The 20,166-nt window shown below is 43.0% G+C and overlaps 4 protein-coding genes across 7 annotated transcripts in view; 2 read left to right on the forward strand and 2 right to left on the reverse strand.

The window, feature by feature from the left end:
- LOC130198998 (protein disulfide isomerase Creld1) overlaps nucleotides 1-1,299 on the forward strand; it is a 5,907-nt gene extending 4,608 nt beyond the window's left edge. For both annotated transcript variants that reach the window (XM_056422149.1, XM_056422150.1), the window contains one exon: nucleotides 1-1,299. This exon is cut by the window's left edge and continues 66 nt beyond it. In XM_056422149.1, the coding sequence (XP_056278124.1) occupies nucleotides 1-155 (155 nt within the window). In that variant the 3' untranslated portion in view covers nucleotides 156-1,299.
- A 120-nt stretch (nucleotides 1,300-1,419) lies between these two features.
- Nucleotides 1,420-3,985, reverse strand: LOC130199000 (uncharacterized). The gene is made up of 6 exons (XM_056422153.1): nucleotides 3,914-3,985; nucleotides 3,687-3,823; nucleotides 3,472-3,599; nucleotides 3,331-3,390; nucleotides 2,578-2,767; nucleotides 1,420-2,436 (listed from the first exon to the last, which is right to left on the reverse strand). Exons 1-6 carry the CDS (start codon nucleotides 3,921-3,923, stop codon nucleotides 2,326-2,328), a joined length of 636 nt encoding a protein of 211 aa, XP_056278128.1. The 5' UTR covers nucleotides 3,924-3,985; the 3' UTR covers nucleotides 1,420-2,325.
- A 394-nt stretch (nucleotides 3,986-4,379) lies between these two features.
- Nucleotides 4,380-7,206, reverse strand: mbd4 (methyl-CpG binding domain protein 4). Of its 3 annotated transcripts, XM_056422147.1 has the most exons (8): nucleotides 7,132-7,206; nucleotides 6,728-6,995; nucleotides 6,059-6,615; nucleotides 5,344-5,409; nucleotides 5,120-5,254; nucleotides 4,894-5,043; nucleotides 4,703-4,806; nucleotides 4,380-4,600 (listed from the first exon to the last, which is right to left on the reverse strand). In XM_056422147.1, exons 2-8 carry the CDS (start codon nucleotides 6,979-6,981, stop codon nucleotides 4,526-4,528), a joined length of 1,341 nt encoding a protein of 446 aa, XP_056278122.1. In that variant the 5' UTR covers nucleotides 6,982-6,995; nucleotides 7,132-7,206; the 3' UTR covers nucleotides 4,380-4,525. The 3 variants fall into 3 exon arrangements, with proteins under 3 accessions (XP_056278122.1, XP_056278121.1, XP_056278123.1); XM_056422146.1 differs by having other exon boundaries at nucleotides 4,380-4,806; XM_056422148.1 differs by lacking the exon at nucleotides 4,380-4,600 and having other exon boundaries at nucleotides 4,718-4,806; nucleotides 5,120-5,273.
- Nucleotides 7,207-7,321: 115 nt separating this feature from the next.
- The window catches only part of ift122 (intraflagellar transport 122 homolog (Chlamydomonas)), a 31,657-nt gene continuing 18,812 nt past the window's right edge, over nucleotides 7,322-20,166 (forward strand). Inside the window, exons 1-12 of the mRNA XM_056422140.1 lie at nucleotides 7,322-7,405; nucleotides 9,029-9,095; nucleotides 9,197-9,281; nucleotides 9,355-9,433; nucleotides 9,586-9,662; nucleotides 10,568-10,634; nucleotides 10,719-10,865; nucleotides 12,436-12,511; nucleotides 14,272-14,463; nucleotides 15,601-15,739; nucleotides 17,651-17,853; nucleotides 19,041-19,178. Of these exons, the coding sequence (XP_056278115.1) occupies nucleotides 7,362-7,405; nucleotides 9,029-9,095; nucleotides 9,197-9,281; nucleotides 9,355-9,433; nucleotides 9,586-9,662; nucleotides 10,568-10,634; nucleotides 10,719-10,865; nucleotides 12,436-12,511; nucleotides 14,272-14,463; nucleotides 15,601-15,739; nucleotides 17,651-17,853; nucleotides 19,041-19,178 (1,314 nt within the window). The 5' untranslated portion in view covers nucleotides 7,322-7,361. The remainder of the gene's footprint in view (nucleotides 7,406-9,028; nucleotides 9,096-9,196; nucleotides 9,282-9,354; nucleotides 9,434-9,585; nucleotides 9,663-10,567; nucleotides 10,635-10,718; nucleotides 10,866-12,435; nucleotides 12,512-14,271; nucleotides 14,464-15,600; nucleotides 15,740-17,650; nucleotides 17,854-19,040; nucleotides 19,179-20,166) is intronic.

The raw sequence follows: 20,166 nt of genomic DNA on the forward strand, positions 1-20,166 counted from the left end.
TCTTCGGCATCGTGATCTGCGCCATCGCCACGCTCGCCGCCAAGGGCGACATGGTCTTCACGGCCATCTTCATCGGAGGCGTGGCCGCCATGGCCGGGTACTGGCTGACGGAGAAGGGCGACGTGATGCTGGACGGATTCATAAAGGGACGCTAGGCCACAACCGGGCCGTTATTTTTATTTTTTTTCAAGGTGAACGTGACTCAACGGCGGGAAACTATCCCTGCGGTGCCGGCCGTTCAGGGATTTACTTGGGGAGTTACTCGAAGGGGGCTCGGGTTGATTTTAAGTTGACGAATTAGGGCAACGCGGGAAAAGGAGGGAGAACTTTGGAAGGCCGCGAAGAGGAATAGCGACGCTGCACTGACATTACGGAACCGGACTGTATCCCCTCTGGGCCGCTAAAGGGGTGTGACATGAAGACCACTACTGATTGTTTAAACCTATTATGCATTTTGGATGTCTCATGTGGGCTCGATGTTGAAACAATGTCGTTTTTCTTCCACACAATGGAAAAACCTCCCGTCATCGCGTCCGCCATGTTTTTTTTCTCCCTTCTCCATGACCTCAGTGCCGCGGAGCAGAGGGGTTTCCCATCGACTGGAGGCTGTCGGGCCACCGCGACTCTCACGATCCTTGCAGCGGACACGTGGTTAGATGAGGGATTTAACATTTAAAATTGTCCTCAATTCCCCCCCCCCCCCCCCCTCTCTAAAAGAAAGCCAATTGAAACTCTGGGATAATTCCACAACGAGCCATTGTGTTTGATGTTTATGTTTTACGGAATGACTTTTTACCTCCTTCCTTTACTGGATGATTATTATTTTTAGTAATATAATGCATGGAAATAGGATTTTAACTAATAGGTACTCCACCTTTTTTTATTTATTGTATTTATTTATTGGCTTACTTTGGCATGGAAGACTGTTTGGAGCGCCGACAGTCCGGCTGTGAGGGAATCCACATCTCGTGCTTGACTACCAGCTCTGATCTGGATGATTTTAAAGCCATTGTCTGTTCCCCTTCATTTATTTATTTTGAAAGCAATATTTGGAAGATATTTATCATATTTTGCTCTAGGCATTTCCCTTGTGTGTATTTTCAATGCACAAAATGTTTTTAATTCTAGCGGGTACAGTAGCGTCATGTTAGAGAAAGCCACGGAAGCATCACTTCACCGTCTACTTTGACTTGTTTTTCTTTGTGGAAAGTTTTCTAGTCGTCATACATATATATATATATATATATATATTTTTTGCGTTACAATAAAAAGTCTCACTACTCATGTTTTAAATTGTAATTGTGTATTGATTTTGTCAAATTCTCTTTAGAATGAGGGAAAACATGTTAGCTTGTCGAAAATGATTTTCTATCCAACTTCAAATCTCGAGGACAACGCCGTAAATCAGTGACGGGGAGGAACTCTTAAAAGGTTGGGTTTTATTTACACATCAAATTCTGTTTGCAGGTATCTTGGAGTTCTACTCCTCACGTGGACGTCGTTGGATAAAGTATGTTGAGCTGCGTGAAATCTGTTTTTAAAATTACAAAAAAAAAACGAGTTACAAGGAAGTGAGTTCACCAGACCTCGGTAACCTCGCTCCTCACGACTGGCGTGACGCTACAATCCCCCAACAGAACTGTCGATGGCAACGCTGCATCGTGGGTAATGTAGGCACAACCAAAAGCACAACATTTAACCCTCCTATTACCTTTGGGGTCAATTTGACCCCATTCAATGTTTAACGTCAATAAAAATATGATTGACATAATTTAGTTTGCTTCATATTTCATGACTTTTCCTAATTTATTGGGAAAACATCAAATTCACATGATGTTTTCACTGTCCTGAACACAACTTGTACGCATCGGTGTTCTTTGGGGTCAATTTGACCCCAGGCTGTTTTTCACTGTAAAACATAAGAAATATCAACTTTATTATTTATTTAAAGGGCTATTTAGGTAGTCAACAAACAAAAAGTACCTGACACTAAAACTTGGGAAACTATATTAATTTTAATCATTTTCTGGAGGTTTTGATTGCTGTGGTCAAAAAGGGTAAAAGATGTTAGTAAATTTGAAGGTAACAGGAGGGTTAAAAAGATGACTCTCCGGTTCTGCTGCGTTGTTGATTCTAAAAAATAAATAAAAAGAACAGCCAGTTGTCTGACAGCATAGGAGTGCAACGTCAGTCCTGTGTACGCAAAGGGTCGCTGGACAGTTCAACCGGTTCTTCAGTTTTACAAAAGCTTTGACGGCACTAATCGCATGTGCCGAACGTCCCACTTCCATCTTTTGGACTTTTGACTGGCTGTCGAGGCTCCTCCTATTTCAGTGTTCCGCTCCAGTTAATGGGGTTGAGGCACAGCAGCTCCCGCTCCTTTAGGCTCTCCTGGGAGCGGGTTAGTGCTCTGTCCCTCCAGCGCTGCTCCATTAGCTGCACACACACACACACACACACGGAGAAAAAAAGAAAACCTCAAAACACTCGACACCGCTGTAACCCGAGAGCATCCGGCGAGTGGAAGCATTGTCCCGGGCCACCGTTGTGAGGGAGACGAACAACGCGGGACGTCACCCTCTTGTTCTCGTCTCTATAGGCCGTCATGGCTTCGCCGTGCCGGATCCGTCGCTCTCTCTCGCCGGAGAGGGCGAGGCGGTCCACTTCTCGGAGACGCTCCGCGTCCTTCGCCCTGCTGGCCAGCTGCAGCTTGAGCGCGACGCCTTTCTCCTCCATCTGCCTCTTTAAGTGCTCGCGCATCTCCTTCCTGCGGGGAAGAGGTTTTCTGTTCACAGTTATGCAGCATGTATCTACCGTCGAGACGTTCGGGGTCGCCCAGACAATGTCGTGTTTTCCGTGAAGATTCACACTTTTATTTATCTAAAGAATTGCAAAATAAATAGAAAATATAGTGAAGATATTGAAACATAATTATTTTTATTGTAAATATTAATGTTCTTCTTGTAGCTCAAAGGAAGGCCAGTTTTATAGCTTCTCTCAGCAGCATAACTGTTTTCAGCTGCGCTCACATGAAAAGGGTTTAAAGGGTTTTCTCCCCCTCTGGTAGTCTTCTAAGGCGATAACACTACCACTAGAACACTGGAGATGGGCCTCTACACACCTCTGTAGAGACTTCATTAAACACCAGAGAATAGACATTAGCTAGTATTGTAGAGAGTGAATTTATGATTAATGTAATGTTATCTTCATTGAAAAAAACGGTTTTGAAAAATAAGGACATATCTAAGTTTTTTTCTTTTCTTTTTCTAAGTGACCTCAAACCTTTGAAGGGTAGTGTAAGGAGATCGTGGAAGTGTTTTATTAATTTACCTGTACTCTTCTCTCTCACTGCTGGTTCCATAGAAAGGTTTCCGCCACACTTGATGATACCTGACACACAAACCACCGTGAAGTTAGGGGACCTTAAGCTCAGCTCCGTGGCGGTAAGAGCTCCATCAGAGGGCCCCTAACCTGTGGTACTCTCTCCTCTGCATCGCCAGGGACCTCTGGTGGTTGTGGTGGTGAACAGCAGGCGTCTCCAGACTGACGATGCGTTTGTGGACCAAAGGTGGATGTAAAGGGTTCAGTCTTGGAATATTCTAGAGAGCAGATTTATGAGTGTTGTTGTTTTTAACCTCCAAATAAACACAATCTTCATTCTGAAGTGTAAAATAATCTTTCTTTACCTGGCAGCTCGTCCACAGCCAGGCCGAGTCTGCGATGCTGGGAAACGTCACGGGGGTGACCACCAGGCAGCGGCTCTGCCGGACAGGAAGCGCGCCGCGAGGAACGCACAGCGGCGTGGAGGCTATCGAGATGGTTGCTGTGGTAACGGGAGATTGAGCCGAGTCCCGGCGTCACGTTTTAGATAATATTTAACTTTTAAAATAGACAACAAATGGGGTTTTCTTACGTAGTCTCATGTTGAAGTTCGAGCCGTCTCTTCTGTTCGACCTTTGGTGGAATGAAACTTCGACAAGCGTCAAAAATCGTAGCACTATTTAAATATTTAATTATCTCTCTTTTAAAAAAGAGTTGCGATTAAAGATTTCTAGTCGATCGGAACACAGCTGCAGATGTAAATAAAGCCAAATGACTGCGCCAGGCACAAGTTAGAGATTAAACTGTGACATGCCGGTGCATTCACTGAGTGTTTTTTTCTTCTTTTTGGTTGTGGCAACAGTTGCCTTGGGAAACAGGTTTAACCCCCCCCCCCCCTCGTCAAAAAGAAAGCTGCCGTGTGGCGTTTAAGGTCACATGTCAGTGCGCTCAATGAGAAAAGGTCACCAGCCTGAGACAATGAGGGACGAACCAGATACTGTTGGAAGATATCTCATGTAGACACGAGACGAGAACCAATAATAATAACTTATTAACCATTTAAAAAAAATGTTTTTATTTCACAGCACACATAAAAAATAAAAATAAAGGTTTTAAAAAGGAAGAAGCACTATTGCTGCATAATTAAAAAAGGGATTCCGGTTTTTACACGATGTGCCCATCTTCCTTGCGGTTCCCTCGTGTTTCAGATCCCGAGCTCTTCGTGGTTCTCCCACAGCCAGTCGTGGTATTTGTTCAACATGTGATCTTCGGGCTTCACCTTTTTTTTTTTTGTAAACGTAAAATGAAGGCGGTTAAAATATGGCCGCGAACGTCTGCATTCGTGGACGGCAAAAAAAATTAAAAAATAACGGAAACTCACCTCTCTCCACTCGCCCGCGCAGAAGATCCTGTAGGAGTCGTTGCCGTACTTCCCGATCCCGTGCAGCTCGATGGGGAAACGCCACTCTTTGGCGAGGTATTCATCTACACGGGAGGTGGGGAAAAGGGGGATTGAAACCACACAAATCTGCAGTGGCCACACATAAAATACTGTAATTCCGTTGCGTTCACCTGAGAAGCGTACGAGTGTTTTGGCTCGCAGCTCGTACAGGCCGAGGGGCTTCATGAGGTCGGACAGGGGCTTCCAGTCGGCCTCGCGGGTCACCTCTGGGGACGGGTAACGCTCGAAGAACCGCCACAGCACCGGTATGGCCATCTTGCCTGTGTCGTTGAAAACCTGTTTCGGTGACATTTCTCGTTGCGATGCATTGTGGGTAATGTTGGGGCGCTCACGTACCGCTGGTCTTGTTCAGGAAGATGGTGGCCACCAGCAGCTTCCAGGGGTCGTGGAAAAGGGTTTCCTGGACGAGGTTGTAGGGCGAGCGAGGGGGCGTCCACTTCCTGAAGGCCTTCCTCCTGGGTGGGCTCGGGCCTGTGCACGGACACGTCTCCTTAATGTTGAGGTATGATTCATTTATACAAATACAGCTTTATTATTTAAAAAAGACATTTTAACCTTACCATCTCTGCAGAGTTTCCTGCTGAAATAAGGGCTTGTTTTCCGTTTGTCTTCCACACTCTTGGACTCTAGGCAGACAGGAAACGGTTATATATATATATTTTTTTAGAAATACATATATAAAAAAAACTCTATATATATATAAATCTATATATATATAAATATTTAATAAATTGATATTTATATATATATTTATAAATATGTGCTTAATATATATATATATTTATCAATATATATCAATATATATTGATATTTATATATATATAAATATTTTGTAAATATATTTTTATAATTGAATATATTAATTTATAAATATATATATATTTATAATTATATATATAAAATAAAATAAAATCTTTCTTCTTTCTGATATATTGTTATATGTGTGTCAAGTAAGTGAATATCCTGATCTAATTTACTTTTTGCATATAGTTTCTTCTGAGATGTTTAAATGTAATGTTATTTATATTGCTGTCAATTTCCAGAGCGCGCACATAGATTACAATTAAATAATACTGCTCTGTGTGTCGCTCAAACACTCGACGTCTCGGTTTTAGAATCGATGATTTAACAACGGAAAAAAAAGAAACACTGCCACCGAGCGGAATTACAAATGAGTAAAATAGTAAAGTAAGAGAAAGAAAAGAGTCGAACTTGAGAAAACTAACTTTGAACCGCTGCTTCTCCAAGCTGTGACACCGTGATGATCATACTCACTATTCTGGGAATCGCCGACTGGTGTGCAGCTCCCACCGGCGGTGTCTGGGAACGCCGCCTCCTCATCCCGACGGCTGTCGGCCTCCAGATCAAAACTACACTCGCAGTCGCCTTCGTCTTTCCTCTCCCCTCCGCCTCCCTCCTCCTCATCCTCGCTCTCGGTGGCAGGCTCCACGTTCAGCGTTGGCACAGGAGGCCTCGAGTCGACCTTGTGCGCCGCGGGAGTGTTTCGTTGTCGACTGGAGGGAGACTCCCGCGGTCCGACGTCGTCCTCCTCTGCGGTCGAAGATGCAGCTCGCGTGCGACTCTCCGCCTCTCCGTCTGCGGCGGCACTCCCGAGGCAGGGAGAGGCTCTCTTGGATTTACTCGGAGGGGAATCCGTCGTCTCTTTCCGTCCGCCTGCGTGTCTTTTCTTTCTCGTCCTGCGTCGCCCTTTGGAGACGACGTCGTCCTTGGATGCGGTGAAGTCAAAGAGGTTTATGTCTAAGATCCCTTCTCCGTCTTTCAGGAGGAAAGCATGCAGGGATGCTCTCGAGCGGAACCTCTGCCCCTGGGGACTTCGCACAACAGAGAGGGAGGGAAGGAAAAAAAAATCAAAAATAAATACAACACTGATGTAACTGTTTCTGCGAAGCACTGAGTCATGATCACAAGAAAACAATGAGTCACCTTGTAATGTAGATGTCCATTTTGCCCGCTGTCTTGCCAGCTTTCCGCTGCCTCACCTCTCTGATCCAGCCATGGGGCAGCGTTGAAGTACGGCGGGAGTCGTCTTCACATTTGGGACTTTGGTTGTTTCTTTTGTCGCTGGTCTCCAGCCGGGCATCGCAGTCAGTGTGCATTTTGAGAGGTGTGCTGTTCAAATCATTATCCACAAGCTGACTTTTATTTTTTTCTTCCCTTCCTCCCACATCTGCAGCCATTCCTGGTTCCTCACCTTAAAATGTACACAATTACATTGTTGTTTTGGACATCGATATCCACAATAGAGTTAAAATACATAATGCACAACACACAAAGTAGGCACATTTCTTAATGTATCATGTTTCTAACTTTTTAAATAGTTGACTCACCTCGTACTCCTCCTTTCCTCACAGGGATGCAGCCCACAGACTCATGCCGTGCGCTCTGTGTTGTCTTGCCGGATGTGTTCTAATGTCAACACTGGAGCCAGTCAGCTCGGTCCACGACCGGAAGTAGCGAGCAGCCTGGAGTCTGCGCAGTGAGGACGAAACACGAAAAACGGAGCTTAGTGTAAAAAAAGCGACAAACTGTTGACACGAAAAAACACACACGGGTGGAAATGAGAGCCGTCCTAGCGTGGAAAGAAACTATCCGTGACCAATGGTGAGAGTCTCGACGTTTACGTCTTTCAACCCGGGTTTGTCGCTGAGACTCAACGCCCGATGGTTAGCAACGGCGGTTGCTATGTAAACTGGTGATGTTAGCGTCCGGTGTTACGGGTTAACAGGCGACCCTGTTAACTGGCGACGTAAAGCTGTCCTCGTAAATGCCGCTTGCTTTAATTTTGTAATACAATGCAAAACCCTCTCATATACATAATAATACATACTATACTATTAAAAAATGCCTCATTCACGAGGGCAGCTATATGTGTTTTCTTCCTATTTTCAACAGCTATCTGTAACTACGACGACAACGGACCCGTTGGGTTTAACGTCTCCAGTTAACACGGTCGCTTCTTTAACCGTAGCGTTAACACCGGCGGGAGCAAACTCTAGTTTAATTGACGGATACCAAAGCTGGTTTATGATTAGCGTGTGCTAATATCATCATATTTTGTTGTGTCAAATTAATGTTCTCAACCAATGGCGTCGCGTGTCTTTGTTGTTACGATACAACGGCTCAGTTTAAGATAACGTTAACGCAAAGCGACATACGTTAGTTAGTTCTTCGCATGTAAACTCTCCTCAGCTTGGATTTATAGATTATATATCTGGACCCCAAAGTCGCTTATCTCTTTATTAACGCCCAGGACATTATCCTACCGGTCACTCCCCTGCACACCTCTTTATACTTAATATTTAATTGTCACTTTTACACACATTACACTTTAACACACACTTACAGTACCTTGTCTACAGCACTATTTGTGCACTTTTATTTTATATCATTGAAAATGCAATGTTTAAATTCATGCACTAAGTTGACTCTTGATTGTTGTGTGTTTGTTTGTCTAATGTACACACCATGCAGCCAAGTCAAATTGTGTGTGTGTCTAATACACTTAGCAAATACATATTTCTGATTCTGATTGTGACAACTGTGTGCTTTATGGATGAACCTTTATGGGGCTGTAACTGCGATGTAGAGCAGCTGTTGTGGCCGCATTCAACGATGATTTATTGTCGAGATGCAAAACAGGGTTCATATAAAGCCCGTTTGCTGCACGAGGAAAACATTTCCCCAGGTAAATCAAACAACTAGACCTTGTTTTTGAAGTAGTGTTCAGTCATCACACACACAATACCAGGGGCGTCTGTAGGATTCAAAGAAAGGGGGGGGGGGCTAAGCCCCCCTAAAATAGGCCTAACGATACCAATGCACAATACAATGACCAAAGCCTAAAATATATATATATATATATATAATCTAGCATACAATATAACTTATAACTTAACAATAGAACTAATGCTGATATATTACTATCAATTAATTAACCCTCAAGAAAATTTGATATATAAGAAAAAATATTTATTGTGATTTGATTTCTGTTTTGTCAGACTGCTTAAAAAAGAAGAAGACGACAAAAATGAAAAATGACCAGTTTATATTTCGTCAGACTCGATACATTTCTGTCCAAATCCAAAGATATTAAGTTTATCGTTCTTAAAGAAAATTACAAGCCAATCTTCAAATCTGAGAAGCTTGAATATGTGTCACGTTTCCTCACTATATCACTTAAAATATTTTCAGAGAAACAAATCTATGTCGTTGTTGTTGTTGCAGTGTTTATGACCTTGCCTTCAAGCCAGATGGCAGCCAACTCATCATTGCTGCGGGGCTTCGGGTCCTGGTAAGGCTTTCTGGGATTATTTGGCCGAGACGCATATATATATCTAAAGAATACATGCATTCATGTTTAATATTATTTAACGTCTGGTCTTTTGGTTGCAGGTTTATGACGTAGCAGATGGATCGCTTATCCAGCCTTTAAAAGGCCACAAAGACCTGGTGTACTGTGTGGCCTACGCTAAAGATGGTACCCGACTGGCGTCACATTCATTCTCGACATTGTCCTTTATCCGTCACATACTGACTCCGTTGTTCTGCAGGGAAGCGGTTTGCCTCGGGGTCAGCTGACAAGAGCATCATCATCTGGACTTCTAAACTGGAGGGTATTTTGAAATATACGTGAGTGTCACTTTCGCGCATCCCTCCGAGTACAAATGCGTCCTCTGTGCAGTGTGTGTGTTACGTCATCTCTTCTTCTTCTTCTTCTTCTTCTTCTTCTTCTTCTTCTTCTTCTTCTTCTTCTTCTTCTTCTTCTCTTTGTTTATCTATAGTCACAATGACCCGATCCAGTGCATTGCCTACAACCCTGTCACTCACCAACTTGCCTCCTGTTCCTCTGGGGACTTTGGTAAGTTTAACACACACACACAGACACACACGCACATGCACACACACACACAGAGACAGACACATACACACACACACACACAGAGACAGACACATGCACACACACACACAAACAGACACACACACACACACACACAGAGACAGACACATGCACACACACAAACAGACACACACACACACACACACACACACACAGAGACAGACACATGTACACACACAAACAGACACATGCACACACACACAAACACACACACACAAAGGCACACACAGAGACAGACACATGCACACACACACACACAAACAGACACATGCACACACACACAAACAGACACACACACAAAGGCACACACAGAGACAGACACATGTACACACACTCACAAACAGACACATGCACACACACACAAACAGACACACACACACACACAAAGGCACACACAGAGACAGACACATGCACACACACACACAAACAGACACATGCACACACACACAAACAGACACACACACACACACACACAAAGGCACACACAGAGACAGACATATGTACACAAACAGAGACACACAGACACACACACACACACACATAGAGACAGACACACACACACAGACACATATACAGACAGAGACAGACACGCACAGACACACAGACGCACACACACACAGACGCACACACAGAGACAGACACAGACAGACACACACGTACAGACACACACACACACACGGACACACAAACACAAACAGACACACATTCACAGAGATACACACAGACACATACACAAGCAGAGACACACACACTGTACTGCACTTCTGCATAATAAACTACACCTATGAATATGTAGATTTCTTAAATAGAAAATTGTCCGCATGGATATCTGAGTATCTTTTTTTAAATGTTGGACTCATTCTTAGGTCTCTGGTCCCCGGAGCAGAAATCCGTCAACAAACACAAAGTGAGCAGCAAAGTCTCGTGCTGCGGGTGAGTGCGCGTCCTCGGGCCTCACATCGCCTCACCGTGACTGTGACACGTTTACACGTTGAAGCTTTTTCATTTGATTCCAAGCTGGACAAACGATGGCCAGTACCTCGCCCTCGGCATGATGAACGGAGTGGTGAGCATTCGCAACAAGAACGGAGAGGAGAAGGTCAAGATCGAGCGTCCCGGAGGCTCCGCCTCTCCCATCAGGTCCATCGCCTGGAACCCCTCCAAGTTCGTCTTCATTCATTATTGCAGCATACAATTTATTTCATTAAAACACACACACACACACACACATGTGTTTTCCATGTCGCCACACTTTTATCAGGGTTCGTACAGTCATGGAGAAACCTGGAAAAGTCATGAATTTGTAAAAAAATGTTGATTTCCAGGCCTGGAAAAGTCCTGGAACTGTGTATTTTTCATATGTGCATTTACGCTGATTTAAAAAAAAGTAATTTTCTCGTAACCCTTGTGTTGCCTTGGGGTCAATTTGACCCGATTCAATGTTTCACCCTCCTGTTACCTTTATATTTACAAACATATTTTACCCTTGAGGTCAATATGACCCCAGCTATTAAAATCTCCAGAAAATTATTAGAATTAATATTGTTTTCCAAGTTTAAGTGTGAGGTACTTTATGTTTGTTTGTTGACTCCCGAAAGAACACCGACATTAAACATTGAATCGGGTCAAATTGACCCGAAGGCGACAGGAGGGTTAAAAGAATGACACTTAAAATATAAATCGTCATTACGCAATTTCACACTCGCAGCGCACATTTTTCACGCTGCAAGTGAACGCACCGTAACTGGAAAGACATGCATGTTTTATTCTTTTAATCAAACTACCGTCTCATTCGTTTGTGGCATTTAAGGTTATATATGATATGAAATGATATTCCTTTATTCGTCCCGCAGTGGGGACATTTCAAAAATCACAGCAGCGGTGCACATCAGAGCATCAATGAAAATAAATATAAAACACAAAACAAAGGAATAAAAAAATATACTGAATGCTTTGGAATTGTTAGTTTAAATCCGACATTTTCTCACTTTTTCATGTCTCCACCTGAGATTTCACACAATGTTTGGTGATGGAAATTTGGTTTAAAAGTCCTGGAAAATTCATGGGAATCCATTTGGTCCACATGTGTATGAACCCTGTTGAAACGAGGCGCTCCTGAGTGTGTGTTGCATTTTAAGTGAAACACTTGTGTGGGGCCAGCAGGAGGCAGCAGACAACCAGGGAGCGTCAGCCTTTTGGTCAGGGAGAGGCAGATGGCACCTCGAGCCCGCCCGGGTCCATGTTCTTTGAGGCCCACTATAGTCAAAGCCAGGACCGCATCTGTAGCCAAGCCAGAGGACCGCTGAACAGGTTAACTGAGAGGAGAAGGGCACACAGGAAGGGAGGTCAAAGAGGGCATCGAGGAGAGACGATGCAATCCACATATATTTCACTTCACATGTATTCGTCCCGTTGAGATTTAAAATCTCTCGTGGAGGTCGGAGCTTGAGGTCAGCCAGTGAATAGTGTCTCTTTTTGTCGCATTAGGGATTTAATGCATTGCTCATGGACGCTTCCACAGGGAGAATGACTGTAAATAGCAATGATAAAGATGGATGCAAAAAAACAAACATGGTAAGAGCTGAAGTCCTCCAGTTGTCAGGGGAAAGCGCTGCTTCTATTCACACCCCGTCGTCATCAGCTAAACAAGCAACGCCCCGATCGTGCAGTGTGTTGACGGGAGTGCTTCTGCCTAAAGTCTTTTGTTGTTGTTGTTGTTGTTGTATCTTCACAGGGACGAGCACAATGACATTCTGGCCGTGGCCGACTGGGGTCAGAAGCTGTCCTTTTATCAGCTCAGCGGAAAGCAGGTGAACACCACAGGTCAACTTATACTCTACTTCCTGTAAACATCATCATACGGGAGGCAGAACGCAGGGTTCGTACGGTCATGGAAAACCTGGAAGAGTCATGGAATTTGTAAAATGATTATTTCCAGTCCTGGAAAAGTCCTGGAGAAAAAAGAAAGAAATCCCCAACGTTTTGGAAAAGTCGTGGACATTCGTTACATTCATACGTTTCATTTATGCTGAATTCTAAATAATTAAATATGCTTTTTAAAAGAATGACGCTCAAAATACAAGCCGGCATTACGCTCTCTCATACTCGCACAAGTGAACGCACCGTAACTGAAAAGACGTACATGTTTATTCTTATAATCAAACTATTGTCTCTCTCGTCTCATTTAAGGTTATATACTGTATGTTTTGGAATCGTCATTGTTAGTTTAAATACTACATTTTCTCACTTTTTCATGTATGCATCGAGATTTCCCCCCAAAAATGTTTGCTCATGGAAATTTGGGTTAAAGTCCTGTAAATCCATTTGTCAACATGTGTATTCAATTCAATTCAGTTTAATTCAGTTTATTTGTATAGCCCAATTTCACAAATTACTAATTTGTCTCGGAGTGCTTTACAATCTGTACACATAGACATCCCTGCCCCAAAACCTCACATCGGACCAGGAAAAACTCCCAAATAACCCTTCAGGGGAAAAAAAGGGAAGAAACCTGCAGGAGAGCAACAGAGGAGGATCCCTCTCCAGGATGGACAGAACAATAGATGTAATGTGTACAGAAGGACAGATTTAGAGTTAAAATACATTCAATGAATATGACAGAGTGTATGAATAGTTCATAGTAGGCATATTCCACGATGGAGACCTCCACGATCCATCAGGCAGATGGCGGTGGGGAGGAGGAGTGGGCGGAGTCTCAACAGTGGGCGGAGTCTCAACAGGACAGTGGCGTCGTCGGTAGCAGGAATTCCACGACTGGTGTATGAACCCTGATAAAACATACGCGGCCCTACTTGTGCGACGCGTTCGAATAGAACGAGAACAAACAATCATTTCTCCTCCTTGCCACTTACAAACTGTTCAAAAGTACATTCAGACGACTGAACACCGGCATTCTCCTTATGTTGAAAATACCGAACGCCGTCAGCTCAATACTCCCTCTGAATGTGCGGCAATGAGGAACACTTGACTGAGTTTAGGACCTGCGTTTCCTGTTGTGATGAGACCGTCGGGCTCCATTGGAAGGGGTCCTGCACGCTGTGCCGTGATGGCCCCCTTCACTGTCCTGCTGGATTCCCCGTGGGCCGTCCCGTAATTACCGACGAGTGTACACCGCTCATTACGCCGCCGCCGCCGGCTCGCATGTTGTCGTCGGCCCTGTTTTTATTCAAGCCAACATTCCGTTTTGATTACAGCAGCAGGAATTGTTCGCAATGAAAGAGAAAAAAAATAATCTGATTGTCAGCCAGCTTTCTTTAAAAAAAAAAGAAGTGTTTTTTCTCCTTCCCAGACTGAGGAGAAACAGACACGCAGAGTTAAGAGGGCACTGATACGTTATGAATATCGCCTTTGAACATTAATACAATAGAGGCTGTTTAAAGCGGAGACAGTTTTTCTTTCCAAGTCTATCTCTTCATCAAACACACAAAGGGGGGGGGGGTGAGGGGGGGGAACGCAGTCTGGGTTTTGATGCATACGAGAGACAATACTGTAACTCTTCTTTTTTTTCCATTTTTCTTCTTCTCACTTCTGCTCTTTTTGTCTCTCTCAGATTGGAAAAGACCGGGCTCTGACCTACGACCCCTGCTGCGTCAGCTACTTCTCCAAGGGCCAGTACATCGTCATGGGGGGCTCCGACAAGCAGGCGTCCCTCTACACGAAGGACGGCGTGCGGCTCTGCCCCATCGGAGAGCAGAGCGCCTGGGTGTGGAGCTGCCGGGTTAAGCCCGACTCCAACCTCGTGGTGGGTTCAACAGTTTGGGGTCACCCAATGTCGTGTTTTCCATGAAAACTCACACTTTTATTTATCAAATGAATTACAAAATGAAGATAAAATATAGTCAAGACATTGACAAGGTTAGAAAAACAACACAGTCCTGAAACAACAACAACAACAACAACAACACAGTCCTGAAACAAAACATAACAACAACAGTTTACATCTTTTTATTTTTATTTTTTGCCTTGTGAGATTAATTTAGTAGGTCAGTGTGGCTCTAGATTAAATGTGAGAGAGAGAGACTCCCCCCCCCCCCCCCCACACACACACACACAGCATTCAATGTACACGATCGTTCAAACTTTTGAACGATCGTGTACATTGAATGAATTGAATATATTGAAAAATGAATATAAAATAAAGTCAAGACATTGACGAGGTTATAAATAATGATTTTTATTCTAAATATTAATGTTGTTCTTCTTGTGGCTCAAAGGAAGGCCAGTTGTATAGCTTCTCTCAGCAGCATAACTGTTTTCAGCTGCGCTCACATAAAAAGGGTTTTCAAGGGTTTTCTACCCCTCCGCTAGTCTTCTAAGGCGATAACACAATGTACCACTAGAACACTGGAGATGGGCCTCTACACACCTCTGTAGAGACTTCATTAAACACCAAAGAATAGTCATTTACACACTAACTATGTAGAGTGTATTTATGATTCATCATTGAAAAAAACTGCTTTTCTTTGAGAAATAAGGACATTCCAAAGTGACTCCAAACGTTTGCGTCAGGAGAAATGATCCCCGCCCTTAAATAAAAGCGCACGTCAGAGTAACGCTAAAACACTGATGAAGCTCAGAGCTTCCATTCAGAGTGTCGCTCTGCATTCCAGACATTTTGTCGTGATCCGATTCAGCTCCACGCAAGTGATTTCATTTACCAGTAACGCCGTAGCACCTTTTATTGTGTATCCCTCTCTCGCCCTCTCTCCTTTCACTATATTTAGCCCAAAGTGATGTGGCGTTCAGGAGAGAATTGGCTGCCGCTGGCAGATTCTCTCGCCGCGGAGATGCTTTAGCAACAGGAACATGTTCCCACTCTTCCAGTCTTTTCTTAGAGGTGTTAATGGGATGTGCGGCTGCATCGCTCTCTCTTATCTAGGTGTTGGGCTGCCAGGACGGGACCATCGCCTGCTACCAACTCGTCTTCAGTACGGTGCACGGCCTCTACAAAGACCGCTACGCCTACAGAGACAGCATGACCGACGTCATCGTGCAGCACCTCATCACGGAGCAGAAAGGTGCACTTTTCGCTTTCTCTGCAGGACATTGGGCTCGTGATAGAGGCCCGACTGTCGTTAATAACGCGTCTCTTTGGCTCCACGATCAACGTTAAAGAGGCGTTAAAATATCCACCTGTCCTATCAATATTCATTCATTACTAGTTTTAAACAAATGCTGGATATATCATTTGAAATGTCTCATATAATTACCTTCGCATTGAAAATGCCGGAAGGTTATGTTTTGATCGCCGTGTATTTATTTATTTGTATGCGTGTTACTCGCATAACTCAAAAAGTATTAAACCGCATCGCATGAAATTTGGTGGGATGATTGGTTATTATCCGGGGACCATTTGATTAGATTTTGGGATCGATCGGGTCAAAGGTCAAGGTCATGAAAAGGTCAACATCTTCTTTTTACCATAGTGCGGTCAATTTCTATCCAATTGGCATGCAACTAATGCCAAAATGTTCATAATTCAATGCCCAATCTTGTGATATGCGAAGGTATGCGCTCTACCCAGTGCCCATTCTAGTTACTAATTCTAGTGGCACTCCGTATAGTTCTGGGTCTTCTGTACCACAATTTTGAGGTTCAGTCTAGAAACTATTAATTGACACGCGAATGAGACAAGTAGTTCTTCCATAAAAAATGTTTACTAGAAAACGTAGAGTTACATGTTCACACGGTCAAAAAACGATGTCGCTTCCAACATCTCTGAGCTCAAATCTGGACTGACAGTCTAACGCGCAGGTGTTATACTGATGTGACGTCATCTGATTGGAAGCTTACATTCTGACAAGTTATTCAGCTTTTAAATACAATACTAAATTATATATGTAAAGCTAAACATTCTTTCAAATCATCATGAAAATGATTCATCTTCAGTTACCTTTTTAAATCTTTTGAAACAAAATTATTATAACAAATGAAATCATGCATTTGGCTCTGACACTAATACTTTGAACACATTCTGAATAAAGAGGTGAAGAGTTTTCTTTATGGTCATTGTTGTTGTACAACGAATTTTCGTTTGATGGCCCACAGCCAGTCAGTAGCAGCAAATACCAGATAGACAAGTGCAAGATACAAATACACACGGATAAACGCATACAGATAAAAATACACAAGAAAACTAGAACTGGCACTCGGTAGAGCGCAAACCTTCGCATATCAAAAGATTGGGCATTGAATTATGAACATGTTGGCATTAGTTGCATGCCAATTGGATACAAATTGACCGTGCTATGGTAAAAATAAGATTTTGACCTTTTCATGACCTTGACCTTTGACCCGATCGATCCCAAAATCTAATCAAATGGTCCCGGATAATAACCAATCATCCCACCAAATTTCATGCGATTCAACGAAGATGTTGACCTTTTCATGACCTTGACCTTTGACCCGATTGATCCCAAAATCTAATCAAATGGTCCCCGGATAATAACCAATCATCCCCCCAGATTTCATGTGATTCGGTTTAATACTTTTTGAGTTATGCGAATAACACGCAAACACGCACACATACAAATAAATAAATACGCGGCGATCAAAACATTACCTTCCGCATTTTCAATGCGAAGGTAATAAAGAGGTGAAGAGTTTTCTTTATGGTCATTGTTGTTGTACAATGAATTTTCATTTGATGGCCCACAGCCAGCCAGTAGCAGCAAATAACAGAGAGAGACAAGTGCAAGATACAAATACACGGATAAACGCATACAGATAAAAATACACAAGAAAAAAAACGTTGCCAAGTAAAATAAGATGGATGTGTCTCAGTAATATTGTTACATTTTGGAATAAAGAGCAGCGTAACTGCAACCAAACCCATCCCACAGGATGCATCGGCAAAATAACGCCGCTTAAAGCGTCCGCTCTCTCCTTTTCATTTCCCCTCCTTTTATTTTTTTTTTTTTTTTATCCAGTCAGGATAAAGTGCCGCGAGCTGGTGAAGAAGATCGCCATCTACAGGAACCGCCTCGCCATCCAGCTGCCCGAGAAGATCCTGGTCTACGAGCTGTCCTCGGACGACTCCTCCGACATGCACTACCGGGTCAACAAGAAGATCTGCAGGAAGTTTGAATGCAACCTGCTGGTGGTCTGCTCCCAGCACATCATCCTGTGTCAGGTCAGAGGAGCACACATGGGCGCGCGCCAGTATGAAAAGAAAAAAGGGGAAAAAGAAGCTCATTAAAAACAAACAATTCAAAAACACTCAAATGTGATTTACATGAAATGCCCCCCCGTCCGCTTCCTCTGGAGCCGTTTCTGTGCTTTGGGTCTTTTTCCCCTCAAAACAATTCTCCCTCAGACTAAATTCCGCTGACCCGAGATGACACTCCGGCTCTTCGTAATAGACTCTTAATGCACCGCTCGCACACATTTGCGCAAGAGGCCGCAGAGACATTTGAGAGCCGTTAGCGGGGTGGAAGCGGAGTGCGTCAAGCGCTCAGACATCCGACACCGGCGCAAACAGCCCGCCGAAGAATGATAACATCGCGAGAATCGCTGGCTTCTCCAGATGTTTCTGCCTAGTTTGCAAAAGGCTCCAGCTGTGTGCATGTGCCCGGCAGCCTCCCTCCCCCCCCCTCCTCAGCCGTCTTCAAAGAAACGAAGGAGGGGCTGAACGGGGCGGCGGGCGTCTCTTGGGGTTCCTCCTCTGCCTCTTGTCTCTCTGTGTTTGACGGAGGCTGAGGAGGAGGAGGAGGAGGAGGAGGAGGAGGAGGAGGAGGAGCAGCCGGAACACGGAATCATCGTTTCGTCTTTTTACAGCGTTGTGTTTCTGTTTTTGTTTCTTCTCGCCTTCTATTTAGTTTTACACGACACGACACTCTGTGTAATACAGTCACATTCTTGACACGCGTGATATTCAGGTACACACAAAGAACAACACACATCAAATGGTGCTCACTCCAAGAAAATGAAAGAAAAGGAGAGGGGATAATGATTAATAGATTGCATGCAAAATAATGAAATACAAATAATACAAATAACATAATGAATTTAAATTATCCAACAATTATCCACTCCTGAGTGTAGTACTGTATGTGCTATAGATATGCTTTTCAAAGATGTGTGTGTGTGTGTGTGTGCGTGGAGAGTTTGTGTTTCTGTTTTTAAAGGAACAATGCGCTTCGAAAATTGAGGCTTCACCGAGTTTTGTATTTTTTAAATAAGGTACAGGGCGTGATTAAGAGACCGTGAAGTAATACCAAATAAAAGAAAGAATGGAGAATCACTTTGTCACACGGGCTGATCCAGTTGGCGTTGAGGGTAACGGCGCTCTCACCTCTCTCTCACCCCCCCCCCCCGCAGGAGAAGAGGCTCCAGTGCCTGTCCTTCACCAGAGTCAAGGAGAAGGAATGGGTGATGGAGTCTCTGATTCGCTACATCAAAGTGATCGGTGGCCCGCCGGGCCAAGAGGGCCTGTTGGTCGGCTTGAAGAACGGCGCTGTGAGTATCTCGCAGGGTTCGTACGGTCGTGGAAAAGTCATGGAATGTTAAATTGGTTAGGCCTGGAGAAGTCTGTGAGAAAAAAAATGTAATCCAAAGGTTTTTGGAAAAGTCTTAGAAATCTGTTATATATATATATATTTTGTGTATTTTATTTTATTCAGTTAATCAAATCAAATGCAATACAATATTATTCTATATAATATACAAAACAGAAAGACTGAAAAGGTATAGGTAGAAACTAAAAAAATGCTTATATATTCCTATCCGAAATTAATATCAAATAAATAAATAGAAAATAACAAAGAAAACAAAAAACTATATATATATATATATATATACATACATACATACACAGATATATATATAGGACTGTCTCAGAAAATTAGAATATTGTGATAAAGTTCTTTATTTTCTGTAATGCAATTAAAAAAACAAAAATGTCATGCATTCTGGATTCATTACAAATCAAGTGAAATATTGCAAGCCTTTTATTCTTTTAATATTGCTGATTATGGCTTACAGCTTAAGAAAACTCTAAAATCCTATCTCATAAAATTTTAATATTTCCTCAGACCAAGTAAAAAAAAAGATTTATAACAGCTGAGTGTTTGTCAAGGCTCAGGAAACCCTTGCAGGTGTTTGAGTTAATTAGACAATTCAAGTGATTTGTTTAATACCCTACTAGTATACTTTTTCATGATATTCTAATATTTAGAGATAGGATATTTGAGTTTTCTTAAGCTGTAAGCCATAATCAGCAATAAATCAGAATAAAAGGCTTGCAATATTTCAGTTGATTTGTAATGAATCCAGAATGCATGACATTTTTGTTTTTTTAATTGCATTCCATACATACACATACATGCATACATACTTCCACATACATCTTCCATATAAATACGTTTTTAATCACATTTATAACTCAAGAATTGTTCTATAAATAATTCCCTTAAAAACCAAAGAGGAGTTCACCATTCTTACATCC

The sequence above is a fragment of the Pseudoliparis swirei genome, chromosome 9 (assembly GCF_029220125.1).
Source record: "Pseudoliparis swirei isolate HS2019 ecotype Mariana Trench chromosome 9, NWPU_hadal_v1, whole genome shotgun sequence".
NCBI lineage: Eukaryota > Metazoa > Chordata > Actinopteri > Perciformes > Liparidae > Pseudoliparis > Pseudoliparis swirei.

What these genes read in the sequence shown, in the direction of transcription:
- LOC130199000 (XM_056422153.1), bottom strand. An exon ending in GGCTGTGGACGAGCTGCCAG is followed by an intron (nt 3,600 to 3,686) that starts GTAAAGAAAGAT and finishes TCTGCTCTCTAG; the next exon opens with AATATTCCAAGACTGAACCC. An exon ending in AGTGAGAGAGAAGAGTACAG is followed by an intron (nt 2,768 to 3,330) that starts GTAAATTAATAA and finishes TCTTCCCCGCAG; the next exon opens with GAAGGAGATGCGCGAGCACT.
- mbd4 (XM_056422146.1), bottom strand. Translation starts at nt 6,981, where the DNA reads ATGGCTGCAGATGTGGGAGGAAGGGAAGAAAAAAATAAAAGTCAGCTT. An exon ending in AGTCGGCGATTCCCAGAATA is followed by an intron (nt 5,410 to 6,058) that starts GTGAGTATGATC and finishes CTGTCTGCCTAG; the next exon opens with AGTCCAAGAGTGTGGAAGAC. An exon ending in CAGGAAACTCTGCAGAGATG is followed by an intron (nt 5,255 to 5,343) that starts GTAAGGTTAAAA and finishes GTCCGTGCACAG; the next exon opens with GCCCGAGCCCACCCAGGAGG.